Here is a 21918-nt window from a genome sequence, read left to right on the forward strand (position 1 = left end):
CTCTCTCTCCAGAGGAAGTCTGAAGCAACGGAGGTGCTGGCAGCAGCAATTCTGGCAGGTAAGTGTCCGAGACTACCTCAGGCTGGGGGGGGGGGGGGGGGAGGGAGAGGCGGGCAGCCTCAGACAGAGCAGTTTGTGACCTGGGACCTTCATGGGGCAGGTAAGAATAAATCTGGGTCTTGAGGGGTAAAATGGCCAAGAGTTACTCTCTGAATGGGTGCGGCCTGGCAAACAGAACAGAAGCCATTGTTATGCTTTGAACTCTTATTTTCAAAAAGAATTTTAAGTGTTTTGAAAGGAACAGGCTAGAAGACCTAACACAACAGAAAACAAGTCACAGACAGGGGTGGGGACAAATCAATAATGCTAATCTAATAGACAGAATTGTATGGCATACTAAATATTAGATTTTTCTCTCTGTTCCTGCAGAGCTGAAGAAAAAGAATGATCAACTGGTTTCAACGTGATTCCAAATGAAACATGATGTGCTCACTCCCTCTTCTGCTTTGTTCTGGAGGGAGACAGCGTCTCTCTAGGTAGTGTTGACCAGCCTTGAACTCTCAGAGATCCACCTGCTTCTGCCTCCCTGAGATCTAGGATTAAAGGTGTGGCTACCACACCTAGCCTTGTATAGATTTCTTTATCATCTTTTAGCTTCCAAAATGATTTTGAAATTAAGAGAAAAACAAAACAACAACCAGAAATCACCTTTTCTCTTCAAGTGTCGTCTTTAATTACCACCATTGATTGAGGATGAAGGCAGTCTTGTGTGCACATGAATTCATTGAAATGGGGAAGAGCCTGTGTTGCCCTGTTAAATCCTTGGCTCTGGTGGTGACAAGGATGGTGGTGATCATGGTGGTGGTGGCAGTAATGATTAGCAGTCCTACCCTTCAGTGTTTTTGGTCACCTGGGAGCTTGTTCAAAGGCAACTCTGTCATGGCAGGAGGGAACCACCGGCAGCTTTTCTAAACCGTTCTCCGGAACAGGAATCATACTGTACAAAAGCACAGCTGCTGTGCCATCTCAAAGGCACTCCCGCTTCCCACCCACATCCTCATGCTAACTGTGCTGCTGAGCACTCGGGAGGAGGGAGGGGGGAGAGAGGGGGTGGAGAGAGAGAAAAGAAGGAGGAGGAGGAGGAGGGGAGAGAGGAAGAAAAATGTGCTGGCTTGGCAGCAACTACATACCGAGACATCTTGCTGGGCCCTATCATATTTAACTTTTTTAAATGTCATTTTATAATCTAGCAGCAGCCGCCTCCTCCATTTTTCCTTTTTCCTCCTCCTTTTCTTTCCATTTTCAGGCACGGAAAATTAGGCCTTGGGTCTTTCAGAGATGAAAATCTCCCTCTGGCTTCCTGTTCTCAACTCCTCCAGGCCTGGGCCAGAGTCTCAGCACAGGGCAGAAGCCCTTGGTCTCCAGCTGCCCACAGACAACTGTCTGCAGCAGACAGCTCCTACAGCACTGCAGTGATCCATATGAAGCTGTGTGGCAGGAGACCCAGAGACCCAGGTTTCCTTCCCACCAGCAAGCCACTTAACTCTTTGGTGGCTCTCCTCTGTTCTCAAATTGCAGCGCAGAGATGGGAGAGGAACAGAGACCAAACACATGATCAGTAAATTCCTAAGCTCAATTTGACTTCTCATGGGAACTAAAGCTCACATTTCCCACAGTGCTCCAGTTGGAACTGGCTCCTAGCTTCAGAAATTTGCCATTTACAGTAACTGTCATGGGACTATGTGGCACTGACTTATCAGATGGGTGGCTGTCTGCTGGCCTTGGTTTAGGTGACGGTTCACTGTAGCAGATTGGGGCACTACTTCCTAAGGGGACTGTTCTCTCAGGTGACAGAGTATTAGGAAGGCACCTGCCCCGCACGTGTATAAGCTACCACCACCCTCAGTACCAGAGGGAAGAATGGCATACAAGCTACTAGAATGGGGTCTGATGTCATCAACAGTCCATAGCAGCTGGTTTACAGGAACGACCACACCCATATATTCATTTGCTAATACAATTTCTCAGTTCCTAGTCAGGCCTCCAGGCCAGGCAAGTTTCATGAATGACAACTTGGTACCTGGGCAGCACAGCACCCTCCCTCACTGTATGTGCCGCTCATGGTGGACTCCTAGGAGGTCAGAAGTTTCCAGAAACCGCTCTACTCTCCAGTTCTCTGCAATGATACTGCGGTGATCCAAAGACGCTCCCCCTCGTGTGTGGCACACCTGCCTGCAGCCTACACTGTGTCCTGGGGCAGGAACAGTGAATTTCACCAAAACCTTCAGGTTTAGACAATGGCCAGGTTAAGAGAGACCTGCAAGTCAGCTAATCGATGAGAATCGCCTTTATGCTCTACATTAACAGAGACAGAAGTCAATCTCAGAACTAACAATTACAGTTCTTACAGCTTTTTAACCAGCTTCACCTTTACACTCTCAACACCTCTAATACCACTCATCCTTGAAAATATGCAAAATAAAAATCAGTGAAACCAATACTTGTCTCACCCTGTTGCATGGTGGCCTTCGACTCGGGAATAGACATGGCCATTGTGCCCCAGTCACCTAGTCAATTACCTCTGAGCAGACAGGTACAGGGAGGATCAGGGAGAAGGCTACAGCCCTGCCCAGCACGTACAAGGCTGTGGATGTGATAAACAGAAGCCCCTACCCAGGCAGGGTGGTAGACACCTAGAACCCTAGCGTTTGGTAGATACAGGGTAACTAGGAGTCAAGGCCATCTTTGACTGCAAGTGTGAGACCACCCTAAACTACTGGAGATGCTGTCTCAAAAATTGATCAAAACCCCCCTAAACAGGCCAGAGAGATGGCTCAGAGCTTAAGAGCACTGATTGCTCTCCCTTAAGTCCTGAGTTCAATTCTCAGCACCCACATGGTGGCTCACGACCATCTGTAATGCGATCAGATATACTCTTTTGGTGTGTCTGAAGACAGTACATGTACTTACACACACACACACACACACAATCTCTCTAAACAACACAAATCAGACCTGGTGGAGTTCTGCAACTGTTGAGGTTAAAGATCAAGACTAGGGGCTGGTGATATGGCTCAGTGGGTAAGAGCACCCGACTGCTCTTCCAAAGGTCCAGAGTTCAAATCCCAGCAACCACATGGTGGCTCACAACCATCTTGTAACGAGATCTGACTCCCTCTTCTGGAGTGTCTGAAGACAGCTACAGTGTACTTACATATAATAAATAAATAAATATTTAAAAAAAAAAAAAAGATCAAGGCTAGCTTGGGGGGTCCTGGAATCTTCAGTGCTCTTTCAGCCTTTACTAGTTGCCCACTCCTGTGAGAGTCTCAGAAGCCAGGGGTTTATCTCAGCAAAGCCTTCACAGCCTGCTGGACTTGGGCTCTCAGTCTCTCAGTGGTCACCATCCTCTGCCATAGACCACCTAGGTAGTTTGCTTCCTCAGAAGTGTGCAAAGCCAAACAAGCCAGACATGGAGGAGATGGGGGTGGGATGTGGGGGTGGGGGTGTTGTCACAGACAAAAGCCACATGTCTTCCTAAGTGACTGGGCACCCATCCTTCCTATCCCAATCGGCAGGCAAATCCATGAGTTAGAGGGAGGTAGGATTTACTGGGGCTTTGTGTGTTATTTGCACAAATGTGCACCAGAAAACCATGGTCTGATGTTTTTCTCAGTAACTTTTCATGTTTGTTCATTCGTTCATTCATTCACATACAGGGCCTCACTATGTAGCTCTGACTGGCCCATGACTTCTGGCTCCACCTCTCCAGTGCTGGGATTACAGTTGCCTGTTGCCACGCCCAGGCTTTTGAGGGCTGTAGTTCATGGGTACCTGAAAAAGGACTACTTATGACTCACGATAAAACCACCACAAATATAAAGGGAACAACAAAATCTGGGCAACTACATGGAGCAAATAATAAAAGTTCATTAAAAAACAAGTCATTAGAAATCATCATTCCAGGGTAGACAAAGGTCTGCCTTGAAAGCCAGAGTTCAATTCTGTAAGTCATGGTACAAGGAGAGAACCAATCCCCCAAGGTTGTCCTACTCCCAACCCCCACACATGCCTCAGCATGCATGCTCACACACGGGCGCGCGCGCACACCACACACAAACTTTAAAAGACAGAGATGAAACCCTAGTATGGCCAGGAGCCGCCTTTAATCCTAGCCCTTGGGAGGCAGAGGCCAGTCTGGTCTACATAGTGAGTTGTAGGTCAGCTAGATAGACTCTGTCTTAAATCCCTCCAATCCCCCCACAAAGCAGACAAACAAACCTTAAAGTTTGAAGAGATAATAAAAAGTCTAAATGGCCAATAAATCCACTAAGAAGTTTTGATTTCCCCAGTCCTTCAACATGGTGATTAAAGCAGGGCATGGGACAGGGCCTCTCCTGGAAACTAGTCAGGCACAGCTGGAACCCAGCACAGTCAGCCAGACCAAGGCTGAGAATGCAGCTCGGAGGGCAAGTTCCAGCCTAGCACACGCCAGGGCCCCAGATCGGATATCGTACAGATCACTACAGGCCTTTCAATGCTGTCCTGAACAGCCTACCTCTTCTTGGATGATACCAGAGGCCTTAAAGCCATGCTTCCCCTGGTCTCTGAGGTGTTCCATCTCTTAGGAATTCACCACAGTGCAAGGAGCAAGTTAGGCATTTAAATAAACACCCCGCAGCACTGCCTCCATCCTGCCAGTGGCTCTTAGCTGGAAATTTATTTTATTTTGGGGCCAGTCATTTGTAAGACAGACAGGGGTAATCTGAATCCTTCCCAAGTGGGTGGACTGCTGTGGGAAGAACATGGGTCCAAGTGCACACCCGTGAGGAAGCCACACTGGCACTATCAGTGTTCACTGTCTGGGGACAGGGTCCCCCTGAACCTTAAGCTCCATAGACTCTGCTAAGGGCTGGCCAGCAAGTCCCAGGAATCCTGTTCCCACCCTACAAAGGCGTCACGCTTCTGTATTCTCACACCTGGCCTTTTATGGCAGTGTTCGTGTGGTAAATAATCACTGTCTTGAGCCATATCCCCAGATCCTGAATAGGGGAAACAGTTTTCTTACAATTTTCAAATTACATGTTAATGCCACAATTAAGAGTTAGAGAAACAAGCTGGGTGGTGGCGGCGGCGCACGCCTTTAATCCCAGCACTCGGGAGGCAGAGGCAGGCGGATTTCTGAGTTCGAGGCCAGCCTGGTCTAAGAGTGAGTTCCAGGACAGCCAGGGCTACACAGAAAAACCCTGTCTCGAAAAACCAACCAACCAACCAAACAAAAACCAAACAAACAAAAGAAAAAATAATAGAGAAACAAAATTACAGCCCCCACAAAGGTCAATACCTATGCTACTGTTTCATTGCATATTTAGTTAACTGCTTGGAACAAAGAAACCAAACTTGTGGAACCAAGCAGGTTATTAAATACTCTGTTTATTGATCTGCATTTGTGAGGACACAAACATCGCATTCAGTAGAAAGAATATAAAACGTATCAGNGCCTCGGGGCCTTATCTTTAACCAGGAGCCAACAGCAGTCCATCAGGGAGACCTGGCCTCTANGGCACCAACTGCTCGGCCAAGCTCAGGAGCCCACAGAAGGGCAGCTTCTGNGCCTGCCTCCTTCCACTCTCCCAGGTTCTCTGGCTCCTCAAGCAGCAGGGAGAAAGCCCTTATCTGGTGGGACTTATGTCTGGAATGAGGTTCCAGGTTCTCCCCCCATTAAAATTTCCCATGGAGTCAATGATTAAAACAGACCTGCTGTTGGCTTGTGTTTCTTGGTTAGGTCACCTTAATGTCACTAGGATTTCTATAATCCCATAACTGAGATTTGCTGAGAAGGAGTTTCAGGTAGGTCTGCTATTGCTTTAGATGTCAATACAGTTGACAACCCAGAGTGGATTAAAACTGCTGTAAGATTTCCCTGCCGTTATGTGATGTCATCTGTTCTCTTTATTCTTGATAGGTGCATAGATAACCTGACTTAAAACTCTTTCTACAGGAACAAGTCTGGTTCCAAATAACCAAGCATGAGCCAATGAATGGCTGGCCAGTTCCTCAGGTGAAGTTGATGAGTTACAGGAAGCTGCTTGCTGGTGAGCCAATCATGAGGATGACTCTCCAGTCTTCCACACAGGAAGGAGGCAGTGGTGGGTTTCAGTCAGCTTGCTTAGGAGAGCCTTGGCTTGCAACTCTGGCTTTCTCCAAGTTAGAAACTGAGCTGTTTCCAGAGTGCTATAATCAAGACCCACTTGGTCCTTGCTAAAATCTGCAAGAAGCTGTCACATGACCCCAATCCTGTCCTTCTTCTGATGTGTGCATGCTTCACCCCAAGAACATGTAATGTTTAGGTAATCAAGTCTATGAGGGGCCAAGCCTAAAACAAAGTTCACAAAGCCTTTTTGCATTAAGAAGAAAAAGCCTCAAGTACATTTCGATCATCTCAAAATTGATGTTTAAAAACAAAACAAAACAAAAACCTTACATTATACAAGGAAATAGCAGCATAGGATGACTCATGTCAATACCAACAGGAAAACGATTGAGAAAAGTGCCAGCCTCTCGTCCCCTTGGCTCCTCACCCAGGATCCCAAAGACCCCGAGCCTCTGAGAAATGAGAACAGCACAGCCACATGGAGAAACTGAGTCAAGGCCAGAATTCTAGGCAAGGCAGGAAAGCTGTGGATGGAAGCAAAGAGCTGTCTGGGAAGGGCTTGGAATGTGGGAGGGAACACTCCCTGAACAGCACAGCTCTGAAACCCCCATCTCCTGTCTGGATCACCCCAAAGCGCGTTACAAGCCAGTCAGTCCATTTAAGCTGAGCAGGCAAAGCTCCAGGAGGGTCCTCTAAATGGGAGGACAGACTGAAGTGACTGTTTTTACGGCAACACAGGACACAGAAAAGGACTATTTCACAACACCTGAGGCTCCCAGTAACTGTACTTCACTGGTTCTCTTTTGTCTACATTAAAAATCAGACTCAGCTGGGCGTGGTGGCGCACGCCTTTAATCCCAGCACTTGGGAGGCAGAGGCAGGCGGATTTCTGAGTTCGAGGCCAGCCTGGTGTACAGAGTTCCAGGACAGCCAGGACTACATAGAGAAACCCTGTCTCGGAAAAACAAAAGAAAACAAAAAACCAAAAAAAACCCCAAAACCCCCGACTCAAAACTCCGGGAACTTAGTTGTGAGAAGATGAGGGTCCAACAATACTTTCAACAGTGATAAAACGGTGCCCAAACTGGCTGCTCATTGAAAAATGTAGCATAAAAGTCGCAGGAAAAAAATGTGAGCATAGAAAACACAGATAGAATCCAGGAAGATGATGCAGCCTGGATACAGCGCATTTAATGTCTCTGCTGTTCACAGAATCCACACCCCTCCCCTCCTCAATCTTGTGCTGGCGGCGGATGTGCACGAGAAAATGTGACTCTCAGAGTCAGTGAATAAAGATGGGCTCACAGATCTTCACAGCTCTTCTTAGAAAGGGCACTGACAACCTAATGAGATGGCAGGGCAGAGGGTGAGGCTGTTCACACTTTTAGTCTTTGGCAGAGCCCAACCAAGGCCAAATTCACCTAGGATGCCCAATGGCTGTGGGAATTTCCACAGGATCAAGGAAGCAAACCCAAATGAACATGTTGGTTTAAAAAAAAAAAAAAAATAGAAACCCTTGAAAGAAAGAGCTTTGCCCTGAAAAAAGAGGGGGAAGTTTGAGGGGTGGGCTGGAGGGAGGGTCCATATGATGAGCTCTGCTGCAGTGGCAGGACTGGCTTAGGAGTTTAGCCAAGGATGCCGGAGACACTCAGCAGCAGTGGCTCTCTTCTCAGGCATAAGCTCCAACATGGGCAGCAGGAAATCTGTGAAGCCGGCAGCCTCCTCCTGAGGCCACTCATATTTCTCCACCAGAACCTCCAGAAGACCCCAAGGCTTCAACTTGGTGATGTGTTTCAGGTCACCTGTGGGAGACAGCACAGGCTCAAACAGTACCCACCGCCTAATGGTGTGCTCAGGCATCCCAATGGCTCAACCTTCTACAGCTCAATACTCTAGCTGCTTTAAAATGAGGCAATGATTTACAAATAAAAAGCTAACAGCATGACAGACTTGTACAAGATCACCCACACAGCTAGCAGCTTGGCCTCACTCAGAAAGCTCAGCTCAACTGCTCCTTGGGCTGGATCTTTCCCCTTCTACAAATGGTGCTTGGCTCACACCAGCGTTTGTGAGCCAGGCAGCCTCCTAGCACTGAGGTGACAGTTTTCAGGCTGTTGCTTAGGGTGCTATGGGTCTTGCTTACGTTGCCAAGATTGACCTTGAAATCCTGGCTTAGGCCTCAAGCAGCTGGGACTAGGTCCTCTTCCCTGCCTGGACAAATAACTTAAAGCAACCAGTTATTAACAACTTCCCCAGGCAAGTGATAAGAACCTCCACGGGAGGTGACTGGGGCACCAGACTCAAGTCACCATTGACTTTGCACACAAAAGGACCCTGGAGAGATTTGTTTTTCATTTCAGTCTCAGCTTTGATGTGTAAGAAACACAAAATCAAACACAGTTTTAAGTAGGGGTGGGACACAGATATAAGTTCTAAGCCAGCCTGGAACACACGGGAAGAAACCAACCAAAAGCCAAACAAACCCAAGAGTGTAGCTGAGCGGAGCATTTGCCCACGCCATTCAGCACCTGCAAAGCCACACTGAGGGTTCAGGGAGCCCCTCCTGCTTTCCGCAGGAGCTAGAGAACATGACCCAGATAGACTTACCTTCTTGTTTTAGACATTTTTATCCCTTTAAAGGCTGGGAACAGACAGATTGGTTTTACCTTTTTTGGTGAAAAATTCCTTGGAGTATTTTCCTGCCACAATGAGCTTGCGAGGCACCTTCCCCAGAAGTTCTATGATCAGGGCGATGTGGTCTGCATAGACATTTCAGAGGAAAGAACAGAGCAGAATGACAGAAGTGACTTTAGACACAGCATTCAGAGTGGTGCACACACCATTCTGTAAGGCACTGCATACTTGCTTTCTGACCTAAAGCAGAAGAAACAGACTGTCTATCTCACGCAGGGTCCCTTCCAAAGACAAACACCTCAGCACTGCTCTCTCCACAGTGAGTGAGATCAAGAGTTAGCCTTGGTGTGAGAAGCTCTGTTTCCTCAAATTGTGTCCCTGAGCCTGTCTGTCTCTGAGAGTGAGCGAGGAAGCCCTGTGACCATTTCCAACTGTGGCCAAAGGGCCTTGGAAGGCATCCCATCAGCTCTGCAGCAAGCGCCAGGTGGGCGGATATCGGGGCGAGACAACAGTGTCAAGGCGAAGGAAGCAGCAAACAAGGCTTCAAGGATTAGCTGGTCAACTTGAGACAAAGCAAAGCAAGCACGCTGCCTGACGGTAAGCTTCCTGAGCTTAGCCACACCACCACAGCTTCTCTGGAAGCCATAAACCAGGATGCAGTGTGTGCTTCAGGCAGAGCAAATGTTGCATCAGCAAGACCTCCACAATTGCTAAGTAAAGGACTGCCAAGGGAGTGCTGACCAACTGTGAGGAGGGGTAAGCACACCGGCACAACCGGCACCTTTTACACAGACACTGCACTCCGTAGCTCACACTTTCCCAGGCAAGCACTTCCTTACTGGCTTTGCCTCCTCAGTGCTATGGCAACATTCCTGTCCCACCCAGATTCATGCTGGCTGCATTTCTCCTGTTTTGGGGTCTCATACAAACCTAGAGCAGTACCAGAGGCCTTTGGTGTCAACAAACGATGCCAGTTACAGTGAAAAGCAAAACAGCTACACACAAACAGCTGGCGAACGGGACTCACCTTCATCTCGTGTGTAATCCTCCCCTGAATGAGGCTCAAACAAATAGTCCCCTGTGGCTAGTTCAAAGGCCTAAGGAAAAGAGACAGCGCATGAAAGTACCAGAGAAACAGAACGCTGCTGCAAAGCCTCTGCTATCTGATTCCAAACCTAGACGACCACTTGAGAAGCAGCCAAGATTGCTTCTGAATGACAACTATAGACCAATAAAATGGGAAAAGGAAAAAAGCCTCCTCAGTCAGCACTGATGTTGGGGCAGCCCGAGGGAAAGGAGAGCACACAGCACAGCAGAGTGGAGCTGACCAGCAGTGGGCTAACTGCTTCCCACAACACAACACAGCCACACTTCAACCGACGGAGCGCTGGGAATGCTCTTTAAAACAAATGTTTAGGCGGGCGTGGTGGCACACGCCTTTAATCCCAGCACTCAGGAGGCAGAGGCAGGTGGATTTCTGAGTTCGAGGCCAGCCTGGTCTACAGAGTGAGTTCCAGGACAACCAGGGCTATACAGAGAAACCCTGTCTCAAAAAAACAAAAAAACCCCAACCAAACCAAACAAAAAAAGTTTAAAGGAAAGGTGGGAACTTGTTATGCCTGGTGAGGCAGGATTGCCAAGAATCCGAGTCCACCTTGGGCCGCACAGTCTGGAAAATGTCTGTCTGTAACCTGGAATGTCTGTAGGATTCCAGCGGGATGCTCTTTACAACAAATGCTTAGCTGTTTCTTACTAGCTCTCTGTGTTGACTGTGGGAACAACTTTTGAGAGTTGGTTCTTTCTTTTCCTCCATGTATGTCTCAGGGTTTGGAGCCAGCTTGTCAGGTGCCTTTATCCATGGCTTAGGTCATGGGCCTTCATGACTGTTCCAGCCACCAAGAAATGTTATCTGAGATGAGTCAGATTTCACCATGGCACTCTGTAGCCAGAAATATGTAGCTTGATGACAGTGCTCTCTTCCAGCCCCCAGTTTCTCCCCGTGGCCAGCAGAGGGCGCAGCGGGTGTTGAGAGGCTGTACATGAGACAAGCAGCCTCATCCTGCACTGGAATCCTGCAGTTGGAAACTCTGCCTCACCAGGCTTAACAAGTTCCCACCTCTCCTCTGTAAGCCTTAATTCTCTTGGCTTACTGCTGGGACTAATGAAACAGCAATTAAAGTATAAAAGTGACACACAGGGGAGCTTCCCTGGTAGTGACACTTTCAGCAAGTGTGACAACACCCCCCACGCCCACCAGGCTGTCTTCTCTATGTCTGGTCTTGAATTTGTACAAAGGTACAAAGGGTAACAAAATACCAAGCTAGTGCTTGTAGCCAGCTGAGTGTGAGTTGACTTGGAAAAGCCAGAACCCAAGGCCACTGTGTAAAGCCAAGTGGAGGGACTACGTCCTCAACCTGTCTGGCCTGAGCAGTCAGGGTCTTTCTGAGCACAGAAAGCTTCAACTCAAACTCAAAGCCTAGGCCCACAGGAAAGCATGCCCACTGGCTGATGTTGACAAGCACAGACTGTAACAAAGGGGAAAACTAAATCAAGGCATAACACTCCCCAGCATAAAGCAGTGACATGTGGATTCACAGGTGCCCGGGCTTCACACCTGACCAACCCAGACATCTGAGGAGTGGCCCCACTGCAGAGGACAGCATCCTTCCAGTGGCATCCCAAGTCTGCAAACAGGTCAAGGCTATAAGCTCAAGGACAATTGTAACCAATACAGGAAAAAGAATGCCTCTGAACTATGGCTTACAACCCAACCCACCCCTGCCCTCACCCCATCATGCCACGCCCATGGTTTCTGACACAACACTGAGAGCAGCTGTGTGCCACTCTGCTCAGTACTGCATTAGCAAACAGGGAAGGCAGTGGGCGGGGCTCACCATGCATGCCGTGCTCCAGATGTCAGCAGGGGTGTTGTAGCCAGATCCTATCAGGACTTCCAAAGACCGATACTGCCGTGTCTGGATATCTTCAGTGAAATGCTTGTGCTGAGTGAGTCAAGGAGTGGAGATTCTTAATACTCATTTATTTAAAACAGGAAGTAACTAAGGCTTACTTAATAATGGAAACTAAAGCAAGCTGTCTGCAAAACTTATTTAACAACCTGTCTACTGCTTCTCCAGATAACTTAAAAAATTGAGCCTTAATTTAGTTTAGACATACAGACTTAGGAATAACAATAGCTTTATTAAGAAAATAAAAATATTAGAGCCGGTGTGATGGCATATGCCTCCAATCCTAGCACTTGGGAGAGGCAAAGGCAGGCAAGTCTCTGAATTCTACATGGCTAATCTGGTCTACATGGTGGGTTCCAGGCCAGCCACAGTTACAATGAGGCTGTTTCAAAAAGCAAAACAAAGAAACCCAAACCAAGCAAGCAAACAAAAAATATATACAAGTAGATAAAACAAGAGCCATCGAGAGGGATCAGCAGGTAAGAGCACGGCAGCACGGAGAGGGAGAGGGAGAGGGAGAGGGAGAGGGAGAGGGGGAGAGAGAGAGAGAGAGAGAGAGAGCACGCGCTAGTTTACCCACACTGTCTTTTGCAATTGTTCTCTGACCTACATGCATGTTGTGGCACACTGCTGTACACATGCATGCTCCCATACAATGAATAATCAAAAAGAAACAAGCTCAAATGACAATCAAATGTGTAAAATAAGAGTACAAAAGGCAAAGTCTATAGCCCTGCTAAGACAGACAGCCTTCAGGCAGAGAGGCAGCGTAGCTCAGGCTGAGGCTTGACATGGAGGCAAGCAGGGCTGAAGTATTCCAGACAGAGGAAGGAGAGGATGAGCTGGAGAGATGGCTCAGTGGTTAAGAGCACTGACTGTACCGAAGGTCGTGAGTTCAAATCCCAGCAACGACACGATGGCTCCCAACCATCCACAATGAGATCTGGTGTGTTTGAAGATAGTCTAAAGATAGCTACAGTGTACTTAAATATAATAATAAATAAATCGTTGGGCAGGAGCGAGCAGTGCTACAGTGTACTCATATACATAAAATAAGTAAATCTTAAACAGGAGGAGGAGGAGCCTGGCCTTCAGGGCTTCACTGAAAGCACACACATAACTTTAAAAAAAAAAAAAAAAAAAAAAAGGCCAGGGGTGTTGAGATGGCTTAGTAGGCCTCACACATGCCTGCCAATTTAAGTTTTATCCCTGGATCCCACACCCTAGAGAGGACCAACTCTGGCAGGCTGTCTTTTGACCATGCACAGCATCGAGTCATCTCTCCAATCCCTAGAGTTATTCCTGCTGTTGATTTCTAGTCTTAAGTCATTGTAATACATACATAAAAGTATCTCAACGCATCTATATTGGTAAGGCTTGCTTTGTGTCCTAGTATATGGTATATTTTAGGTACTAGTTCCACGGGCTACTAAGAATATTCATTGTGTCTTAGTATACTGTCTACTTTAGGAACTAGTTCTATAGGCTAAGAATATACCTTCTGCAGGGTTTGGATGTCTGTCAACTGGTCAGGGTGACATACACAGTTTCCCATTACTCTTGTGCTGTTGTTGCTCCCTTGGCCTGTATGAAGGGTGTCAGATGGCAAATCGGTACACCTACATTCTTTGTGAGCGCCCTCTGCCTGGAACCTCTTCTGAATCACCTCACCTACCTAAGACACCTATCTTTAATGCTGAGCGATCTTGAGGGACAAGGTGAGAGTTGCTGCTGTCTGGTCCAACCTGTTCCTCTCGCTTTTTTCTTCTTCTCCTCTATGAAATTCATGTCCATCTGACATGGTAGCACATCTTTAACCCTAGCACTGCAGAGGCAGAAGCAGGCAGATCTCTGTAAGTTCTAATCCAGACTGGTCTACACTGTGACTTCCTGGACAGACTATACAGTGAGACTCTGTCTCAAAAGAATCCACATTTTTAAAATTATCTATTTAAGGACAGTGGTTTAGAGCACTTGCTACTCTTGTTGGGTTTGGACTCATAACCCAAATTCTTTAAACTCCAGTTCCAGGGGATCTGATGCCCTGTTCTGGCCTCCACATGAGACACATATCCAAATTCTATGCACACATGTAACCGTGAGTACATGTCGGCATGCCCAGGGATGTGTGAGGAATGTTAATACTCTGGAGATGAAGCTACAGGCAGTTGTGGTTTGTCCAGTGTGGGTGCTGGGAATCAAATTCTGGTCCTCTGTAGGCAATAATTGTTCTTCACTGTTGAGCCATCTCTCTATGATCTGATCTGTCTCTGAACTGCAGCATTGAGACCATTAATATTCAGAGTACAAGTCTCAAATGCAGAGATCCTCCTGCCTCTGCCTCTGGAATGCTGGGGTTAAGGGCATGTGCCACCGTTGCTGAGCTGTGCTGGGACTTCTGCACGTGGGGCACTATTGTTTATAAGTCACTCTTACTCTTTCAGAGGGCGTCTGCAATGCCCGAGCAGGGCCAGGCTGCCCTAGGGCTAAGCTATCGTGGTTTTTCTCCTTCAACACTAGTTTGATTCCTGGGTGCTTCTCTGGAGCTACAGTAATGCCTGGAAGCACTCACTGGGCAGGAAGCACCTACTTAATGTATTCCTGGTACACAGGTAAGAACCCAGCACAGAGAGTGAAAAACCTACTTAAAGTCAAACCTGTACCTTCCCTAAACCACACACAGGTGTGAACTGATACATAAAAGAAAAAAGCAAGGAAGCAAATGAACCTCCAAACCAAACAACAACAACAACAACAACAACAACAAAACAAAACTCAAGGTGTTTAGAGATCATATAAACTCCCACATTGAATACCGGGTGTTGGCAAGTTGAAGAAATAACTGAAAAATCGAGAAGCGACCAGGGTGCAGCCAGGTGGGACAGCGTTATCAACATCAAAGTGGAAGCACTTGACAGTACGTCTGTCTGCAGAATGTGAAAGGGTGAAGACCTTACAGACATTTCAGCAGACACATGGGAAAGGAGGTACCCAGGGCTGGGGAATGGCTACGCTAGGCCTGAGTGGGACCCCAGCACCTACACAGAAGACAGGCAGGGAAGGCACACAGGAGGCTCTCTGGAGATCACAGGCAGATCAAGCTAGCTGAAAAATGACCAGCCCTAGGTTCAGTAAGAGATTCTGAGTTAAAGGAGGACTGCCCAGAAAATAATAGGAAAAATTCCAGGTCAGGTATGATGGTACACACCTATAAGTCTAACAGTTGGGAACTGAGGCACAAGAATGATCTCAAGTTGGAGGCAAATAGCATACTGAGAACTCAAGGACAGGCTGGTCAACTGTAAGATTTTATACAGTTGAGTGGTGTTATTGCACCCCTTTAACCCCAGCACTTGGGAGGCAGAGGCAGGCAAATCTCAGAATTAGAGGCCAGCTTGATCTACAGAATGAGTTCCAGGACAGCTAGGGCTACACAGAGAAACCCTATCTCGAAAAACAAAAACACAAACTAAAGAATCCCAAAACATTTGTGCTAGGAGGTGGTGGAACACACCTTTAATCCCAGTACTTGGGAGGCAGAGACAGGCAGATCTGAGGTTTGAAACCAGCCTGGTACAAAAAAAAACCCCAACCAACCCAAAAACCACAACTCAAAACAAAAAACCCCACTTGTATAACTACACATATAGATACCAAAGAAAACAGGAATAAAAGTCATAACTACATGTTCTTTGATTTTTGAAGGTAAGTAATGCAATACTTCATCAAAAGCTTTTGAAACAACATAAAAAAGCACCAAGTTCTTTTTTTTTTTGGTTTTTCCAAGACAGGGTTTCTCTGTGTAGCTCTGGCTGTTCTGGGACTCACTTTGTAGACCAGGCTGGCCTCAAACTCAGAAATCCACCTGCCTCTGCCTCCCCAGTGCTGGGATTAAAGGCGTGCGCCACCACTGCCTGGCAGCACCAAGTTCTTGATGCAGCAACTCCTTGTGTGAGCTGGCTGGCCGCAGGGCAGCAGTCCCAAGGACACGGCACAGAGACACTTGCGGTGGATCTGTGTCTCATCAATGCACAGCCAACTCAATCTCCTATCAGTTACTGGTGAACCAAATGTTAACTCAATTTAAAAGGATATAACTTTAAAGCCAATGTCCATGTTGAGGCTGGGTGCCAAGGTTATCGGTGAGTGTGGGCAAGCAAGCAGACAGACTGAGGCCAAGAACAGGGAACGGGGAGGGGGCGGGGTGCTTTTGATTCCCCCGCCCCCCACACACACATTATATGATACTTTCGTAAGTATATCACACTTTCCGAAGGCATCACCGAGTCAGCCTGTGTCCCCCAGTCACTCGAGTGCAGCCCTGGAGTGCGTGTGACTTACCACCCAGCAGGCATTCCCAAGGTCAGCAATCTTCACTTGGAGCTTCTCTGCATTTTTTGGCTCAAGGGGATTAATAAGAAAATTTCCAGCAGAGAATTTTCCTACAGACAACAGCCATTATCAGTAAAAGAGTTTAAATGAACACAAGACACAAGACACCCAAAGGGCAACCAAGGTCCCCAGGGAGAGAATCTGTCCCCGTCCCCACCCCAGCCACCCCCAACGAAGCTTTCTTTCTAAGGCTAGCTCAAGTTTCTAGAGTACAAAGTCCCTGCATGCACAACGCTGGCTGGAGTGCATCTAAAGTTATCCACAGATTTACACACTGGAAGTAACCTGGACAATTGCTACCAGGAGATGTAGCTCAAAGGTAGAGCCCAGAGTAGAGTCTGTCTACCCCATCCCCACACATCACTGTAAATATAAAACACCTGTCTCCCCACCAAAAACCTAAACCAGACACCAGCTGTAAAAATGCAGTTTTATGAAAACCCTGGCAGTCACTTGTCTAGAAAAGCCTGCACTGTGCAGAGAGGAGCTGGGGGGCTGCTGTGGTACCTTTGCTGTCCAGGGCTCCATTGGGCTCCTGCTCATCCCCAGAAGGTGTATCTGCCCGAATGCTCTCCTCCAGCTGGGTGATGTCCTGTCGGGTGAGTGACTGCTCTACAGAGGACTGGCACACCATGGTCTCAGACACCTCAGAGGCCGTGGGTGTGCAAGAGTCTGTGTCTTGAGATGGACTGCTGTCTCCATTTGAAGAGTTTATGAAACTAGGTTCCTGCTTCAAAGTGTGGACATCACAGTCATTAGCATTATGCAGATCCTCTTTAAGCCTCAGTGTCTCATTATTACTGTCCTCAGGGTAATTAACGACTCCAATCACTCCATTGCAATTAATCTCTGGCGCACCACCCTCTCCACCACGCTCCGTGAGTGTCTGGTCCTGGCCAATGGAATTTGACTCTTCTAAGAACAAACAGAAAAGGATGCATGTGTGCATGTGCTAGTGAGCAGCAGGACAATTCTCACATCATCAAAACACTCTCCTGAGCTCATCCTGAGTGGCATAAAAACAAGACTAACACAACAGCCCTCTAACACCTCCGGATGGAAGGAAGGACAAAGACCTCATCTTTACCCAATGGCTACAAAGTCTTATCTCCACTTCTGAGGAGAAAGCACCAAGTTACCCTGCAGTGTCTACCAGCTGCCTCCATTAGAGCAATGTGAACTCTTACAGGACACCCCCAGAGATGAGCTGCATACATGAAAGCAAACATTACAAACAAGATAACCCAGTGTCAAGTGTGCCATCAAGTCACTGCTGCAATGCTCTTTTATACCAAGTTTCTCTTGGGTCATTTTATTAGGTGGGTTCTCTGTCAAGGGTCTTTCAACAGGACTCTCTGATTCTTCTTGCTTGTTAGGTCTTTTTTGCCCAGGGCCCGACTCTTTCTCCATTTCCTCAATTTCCTGCATTCGCTTCTCTAGTAATTCTGCCTGGCGCTTCTGCTTCTTCTTCAATTTCTTCTTCTTATTCTTTGACATTTTGTCAGCCTGGGCGGAGATTACAAACAGATAAAGCCTTCAGGTGGCTAATCCATTACCCCTGGTTGGAGACAACTGTTAACTTTAATTATTTCCTAATCAAATTCCATTCTTTCCCTAGTATTTCATTAATGTAAAATCAGCAGATTTTTTATGAAACTCAATACAAAGGACATTGACAACAGGTCTTCATCTTCTGTGGTCTGTGGGCCTGGTACTCAGACACCTCTCTTACAGAAGCCTCAGCAGTACAAACTCGCTGAAGACATGATGACATTTATTGGAGAAAAAAAAAATCACAGAAGCTCAGGAAATAGTCTTTTTTTGTTTGGTTTCCAAACTCTAAACAAGCTACGACTTCACATCATCCCCGTGCCCGGCGCCCAGAGAGCAGAAGTGAACACAGGAGCACTGTGTGTCATACTTACTGGCTTAGGCTGCGGAGCAGTGCTGACTGAAAAGAAAGGAGACAGAGCAGGTGAGAGTGCTGACAGGCGGGCAGGAGGAAGGCGGCAGGCTCAGAAAGACACTGCCAGATGAGGGCGCTCCTCCCCACACAACCTACATTCTCTCTTCTCTCTAAGTGACACCCAGGAAGCTGCATTATTTTTAAAGAAAACAATCAATATACAGGAAGTAGCTAAACTTTAAATGGCTTTGTGTTCTAAAGACAGCCTCGTTGGGCAGTGGTGGCGCACGCCTTTAATCCCAGCACTCGGGAGGCAGAGGCAGGTGGATTTCTGAGTACGAGGCCAGCCTGATCTTCAGAGTGAGTTCCAGGACAGCCAGGGCTACACAGAGAAACCCTGTCTCAACCCCCCCCGCCCCCTGCTAAAAAAAAAAAAGACAGGGTCTCACTATGTGGAGCTGGCTGGCCTCAATCTCAGAATCACTTGCCTCTGCTGAAATGAAAGCCATGTGCCGTCCTCCCAGCTGATGTCACCTATGCCAGCCCCGAGGGAGGATTCCCACCTCTCCACCATGCCCTTTGGCACTGTAAAGCACAGTTACCATGTGGCTTTGTGCACACTGTGCATGTATGTTGAGAACTGAGAACCTCTGTGGAGTTGGCTCTACTTCCAACTTTATGTGGGTTCTAGGGATCAAACTCTACTCACCACTTTGCACAGCAAATGCCTTTACCTGCCAGCTTACTGCCAGCTTTAAAGGGTAAGGTAGTTGACAGATATAAAGAGTTAAACAGTCACCACGTGGCATGTTGTGGAGAACAGTTTAGCATAGATGTTTCATCATCCCTCCAAAAGCATGATAAACTGTGGTTTAAAGCATGATATAAAAACCCACCCTCTTTTCATCTTACAAAACTGAACCCTGGTCACCAACTTTCATCTCCTGTGTTCTTGCTTTCAACGATGTACCAAGAAAAGCCTTCAAGTACAATTAAAGCCCCAATAATTAAGGACTGCACTGCCAAGGGAAAGCAGCACAGCAGCTGTCAGAGCCACTGAGCATAGCGCTGTGCCACTTGCTTCACCCGGCTGCACCACGGGAGACCAACTCCCACAGTTCCTGTCTAACTGGGCCAAGGTCTCCTCGATAAACACAATCCAGCAGCACTCGCTCCTTGACAGTGTCAGTAGGTGAGCATATGCGAGCACCAATAGGCAAACCACAGCCAGCCACCCAGGGAGCACCCAGTGTCATACAGCTACAATCTAGGCACCGGGGAGCCTAAGACAGAAAGATCAGGCGTTCAAATTCAGCCTGGCCTACCTACTGTATAAGAAGACATCCTAAAAAATGAAAATGACAGTGGTCAGAAACCTGGTTTAGCAGGTAAAGACAGATGCTGCCTCAGTACCTTGGTCTGATCCCCAGGAACCACGTGGCAGAGAAAATTAACTCCTGAAAGCTGTCCTAGCATCCACATATACTGATCCACATGCCCCTTACAAAGGAGTCAATCAAATGTAAAAGCCCATCAAATAAAAACACTCTAAAACAATAATGTAAGTCAGCTATTTTACTATATCGAATACTTTTTATCTAAAAAAAAATAACTGTTCATTTTCTTCCCATTTGGAAGAAATACCAGTCTCTTTAATGTTGCTACTATCTCTAAAATAATCAGTGAGTGCAATTCTGCTGTTTTGTGACCAAATGAAAACAGAAATTCCTCCTGAGGGTCTGACTCAAGCAAAGCACCATGTACCTGCAGACCCCGATGGTGGGGGAGCTCCTGAGCGTTGCCACTCTGTGGCCTCTGCAGCCAGTCTTCGAATGTACTGCTCATTCACAGACAACAAGATGTTCTCTGGTTTGATGTCCGTGTGGATGATCCGGCACTTGGTGTGTAAGTAATCCAGGCCCTGTAGCACCTAAGTGAGAATAAAGCAGGAGCTTCAGTAACACACGGTCCAAGCCTGCTAGGAAAGGAAGAATCACAACGAACAGAGAGAGGCTAGCGGGTGCAGCTCGCCCAGCACTGAAGAGCATTGGGCTCTTCTTCCAGAAGACCCAGGCTCAATTCCCAGCAACCATATGACAGCTCACAGGCACCTTAAATTCCAGCTTAAGGGAATGCTCATCTGGCCTCTGCCTAAGCATGACGTAGACATGGAGGCAAACACCACACAGACATAAGAAAAAAAAAAACAAACTAAAACAAAAGCCCACAATGCCAAGCTTTCTTGTCTCCACATTCACATGCAGACAATTTCCAAGTGAGTCACTTCCCAGCCCAATCCTCAGTCTATGTTTTGTCAGGAGAAAACACCTGACATTTTTATATAAAGATACCATCAGCCAGGTGTAGTGGTGAAACCCTTTAATTCCAGCACCCAGGAGGCTGAAGCAAACCTAAGTTCTGGGGCAGCGTGGTCTACATAACATAGTTAGACACTTCTCAAAGAGGCAGCAATAGAGGGGAGGGGTATCCCACACAGCAATAACCAACATACATACTTGCTGAATAATTTTTTTGACACAAGGCAGCGGAAGCCCCTGATAGTTGGACTTGATGATCCACTTGAGTAGATGATGCCCCAAAACCTCAAACACCATGCAGATATCTAGGAGTTCATTAAGGAAAAAAAAAAGAGGCCCACGGAAGCAGGTGGACTCCAGCATCAACAGTCCTTTCAGCCACAGAACTACTTTAAGAAAGTTGGTTTAGGAGGAGAAAACATACTCAGAAGGTGGAAGGAAAGATCCGTCTAGTTGTACAAAGTCAGAGTCGGTTCCCCTCAGAATACCGGGCGTGTGTGTGTGTGTGTGTGTGTGTGTGTGTGTGTGTGTAACATGACCACTCTCACAGGCTCAACATGAAGAACAAAGACAAGAAGATGCAAAACGTAACTGAAAGGTGAAGGTGGCAAGCTCTCTCCCTGTGGTAGTGAAACACACCTAGTGTTTGCGAGGGAAGTGCCTCGGCACTGGGCTAACCCTCCCTGAGAATTTAAAAACAGACCCCTGACTCACTTTATACAGACACTCCATGCATCGATCTTAATGCCCGCATGCTGCCCACCCACGGCCTCTTCACAGACTGGAAAGCTGAGCTACAGGCCTAACCTGCTGAGGAAGCCTAGGCTCCCTGAGAAGATGGCTGTGGAACCACTGAGGAGCAACGAGAAGCATCTCACTGTAGCTAACAGGACCATGCTACTCTGTGGCCCAGACTGCCTTGAACTGGGCTGGGCGGAGAAGCACCACCACTCTGCAGGCCATTGGGTTAGCATCCTACTTTAGGATCAAAGTTAACATAAAGAGTTTGAGGAGAGGCCGCACACGTTTACTAGAGAACACCAAGGCCAAGTAATAAACTGCCACGGCGGGAGAACATGGCGCCTGTGGACTCAGCCTCCGGGAAGACCTGTAGGCAACCTATGAGCCCAGTGTCATACAAAGCATGTCACCTTCACAGCAGGGCCGCATCTCAGTGATAAGCCTGACTGACCCGCTCACAGGTGCTGATACAGTACGATAAAGAACACACATCCCAGCCGGGCGTGGTGGCCCACGCCTTTAATCCCAGCACTCGGGAGGCAGAGGCAGGGGGATTTTTGAGTTCGAGGCCAGCGTGGTCTACAAAGTGAGTTCCAGGACAGCCCGGGCTATACAGAGAAATCCTGTCTCAAAAAACCAAAATACAAAACCAAACCAAAAAAACAAGCAAAGAAACAAACAAAAAACCCAGAGAGATTCAGTCGTCGGGTCCTGGGTAGAATATTCAGGAAGGTCTTGACGGAACGTAAAGGAAATGGTCACTTCTGAACCAACCCTGTTTGGCCCAATCATAAAAGCAAACCT

The 21918-nt window shown here is 47.4% G+C and overlaps 2 protein-coding genes across 2 annotated transcripts in view; one reads left to right on the plus strand and one right to left on the minus strand.

The window, feature by feature from the left end:
• Positions 1-1050, plus strand: part of Lhfpl5 (LHFPL tetraspan subfamily member 5) — an 8657-nt gene extending 7607 nt beyond the window's left edge. The window contains exons 3-4 of the mRNA XM_029471512.1: positions 13-58; positions 430-1050. Of these exons, the coding sequence (XP_029327372.1) occupies positions 13-23 (11 nt within the window). The 3' untranslated portion in view covers positions 24-58; positions 430-1050. The remainder of the gene's footprint in view (positions 1-12; positions 59-429) is intronic.
• A 6253-nt stretch (positions 1051-7303) lies between these two features.
• Positions 7304-21918, minus strand: part of Srpk1 (SRSF protein kinase 1) — a 35832-nt gene continuing 21217 nt past the window's right edge. The window contains exons 7-16 of the mRNA XM_021186381.1: positions 20572-20678; positions 19820-19985; positions 18075-18100; positions 17442-17655; positions 16657-17064; positions 16099-16199; positions 11683-11790; positions 9816-9885; positions 8821-8913; positions 7304-7956 (exon numbers count right to left, since the gene is read on the minus strand). Of these exons, the coding sequence (XP_021042040.1) occupies positions 7772-7956; positions 8821-8913; positions 9816-9885; positions 11683-11790; positions 16099-16199; positions 16657-17064; positions 17442-17655; positions 18075-18100; positions 19820-19985; positions 20572-20678 (1478 nt within the window). The 3' untranslated portion in view covers positions 7304-7771. The remainder of the gene's footprint in view (positions 7957-8820; positions 8914-9815; positions 9886-11682; positions 11791-16098; positions 16200-16656; positions 17065-17441; positions 17656-18074; positions 18101-19819; positions 19986-20571; positions 20679-21918) is intronic.

This window comes from Mus caroli, chromosome 17 (assembly GCF_900094665.2).
Source record: "Mus caroli chromosome 17, CAROLI_EIJ_v1.1, whole genome shotgun sequence".
Lineage (NCBI taxonomy): Eukaryota > Metazoa > Chordata > Mammalia > Rodentia > Muridae > Mus > Mus caroli.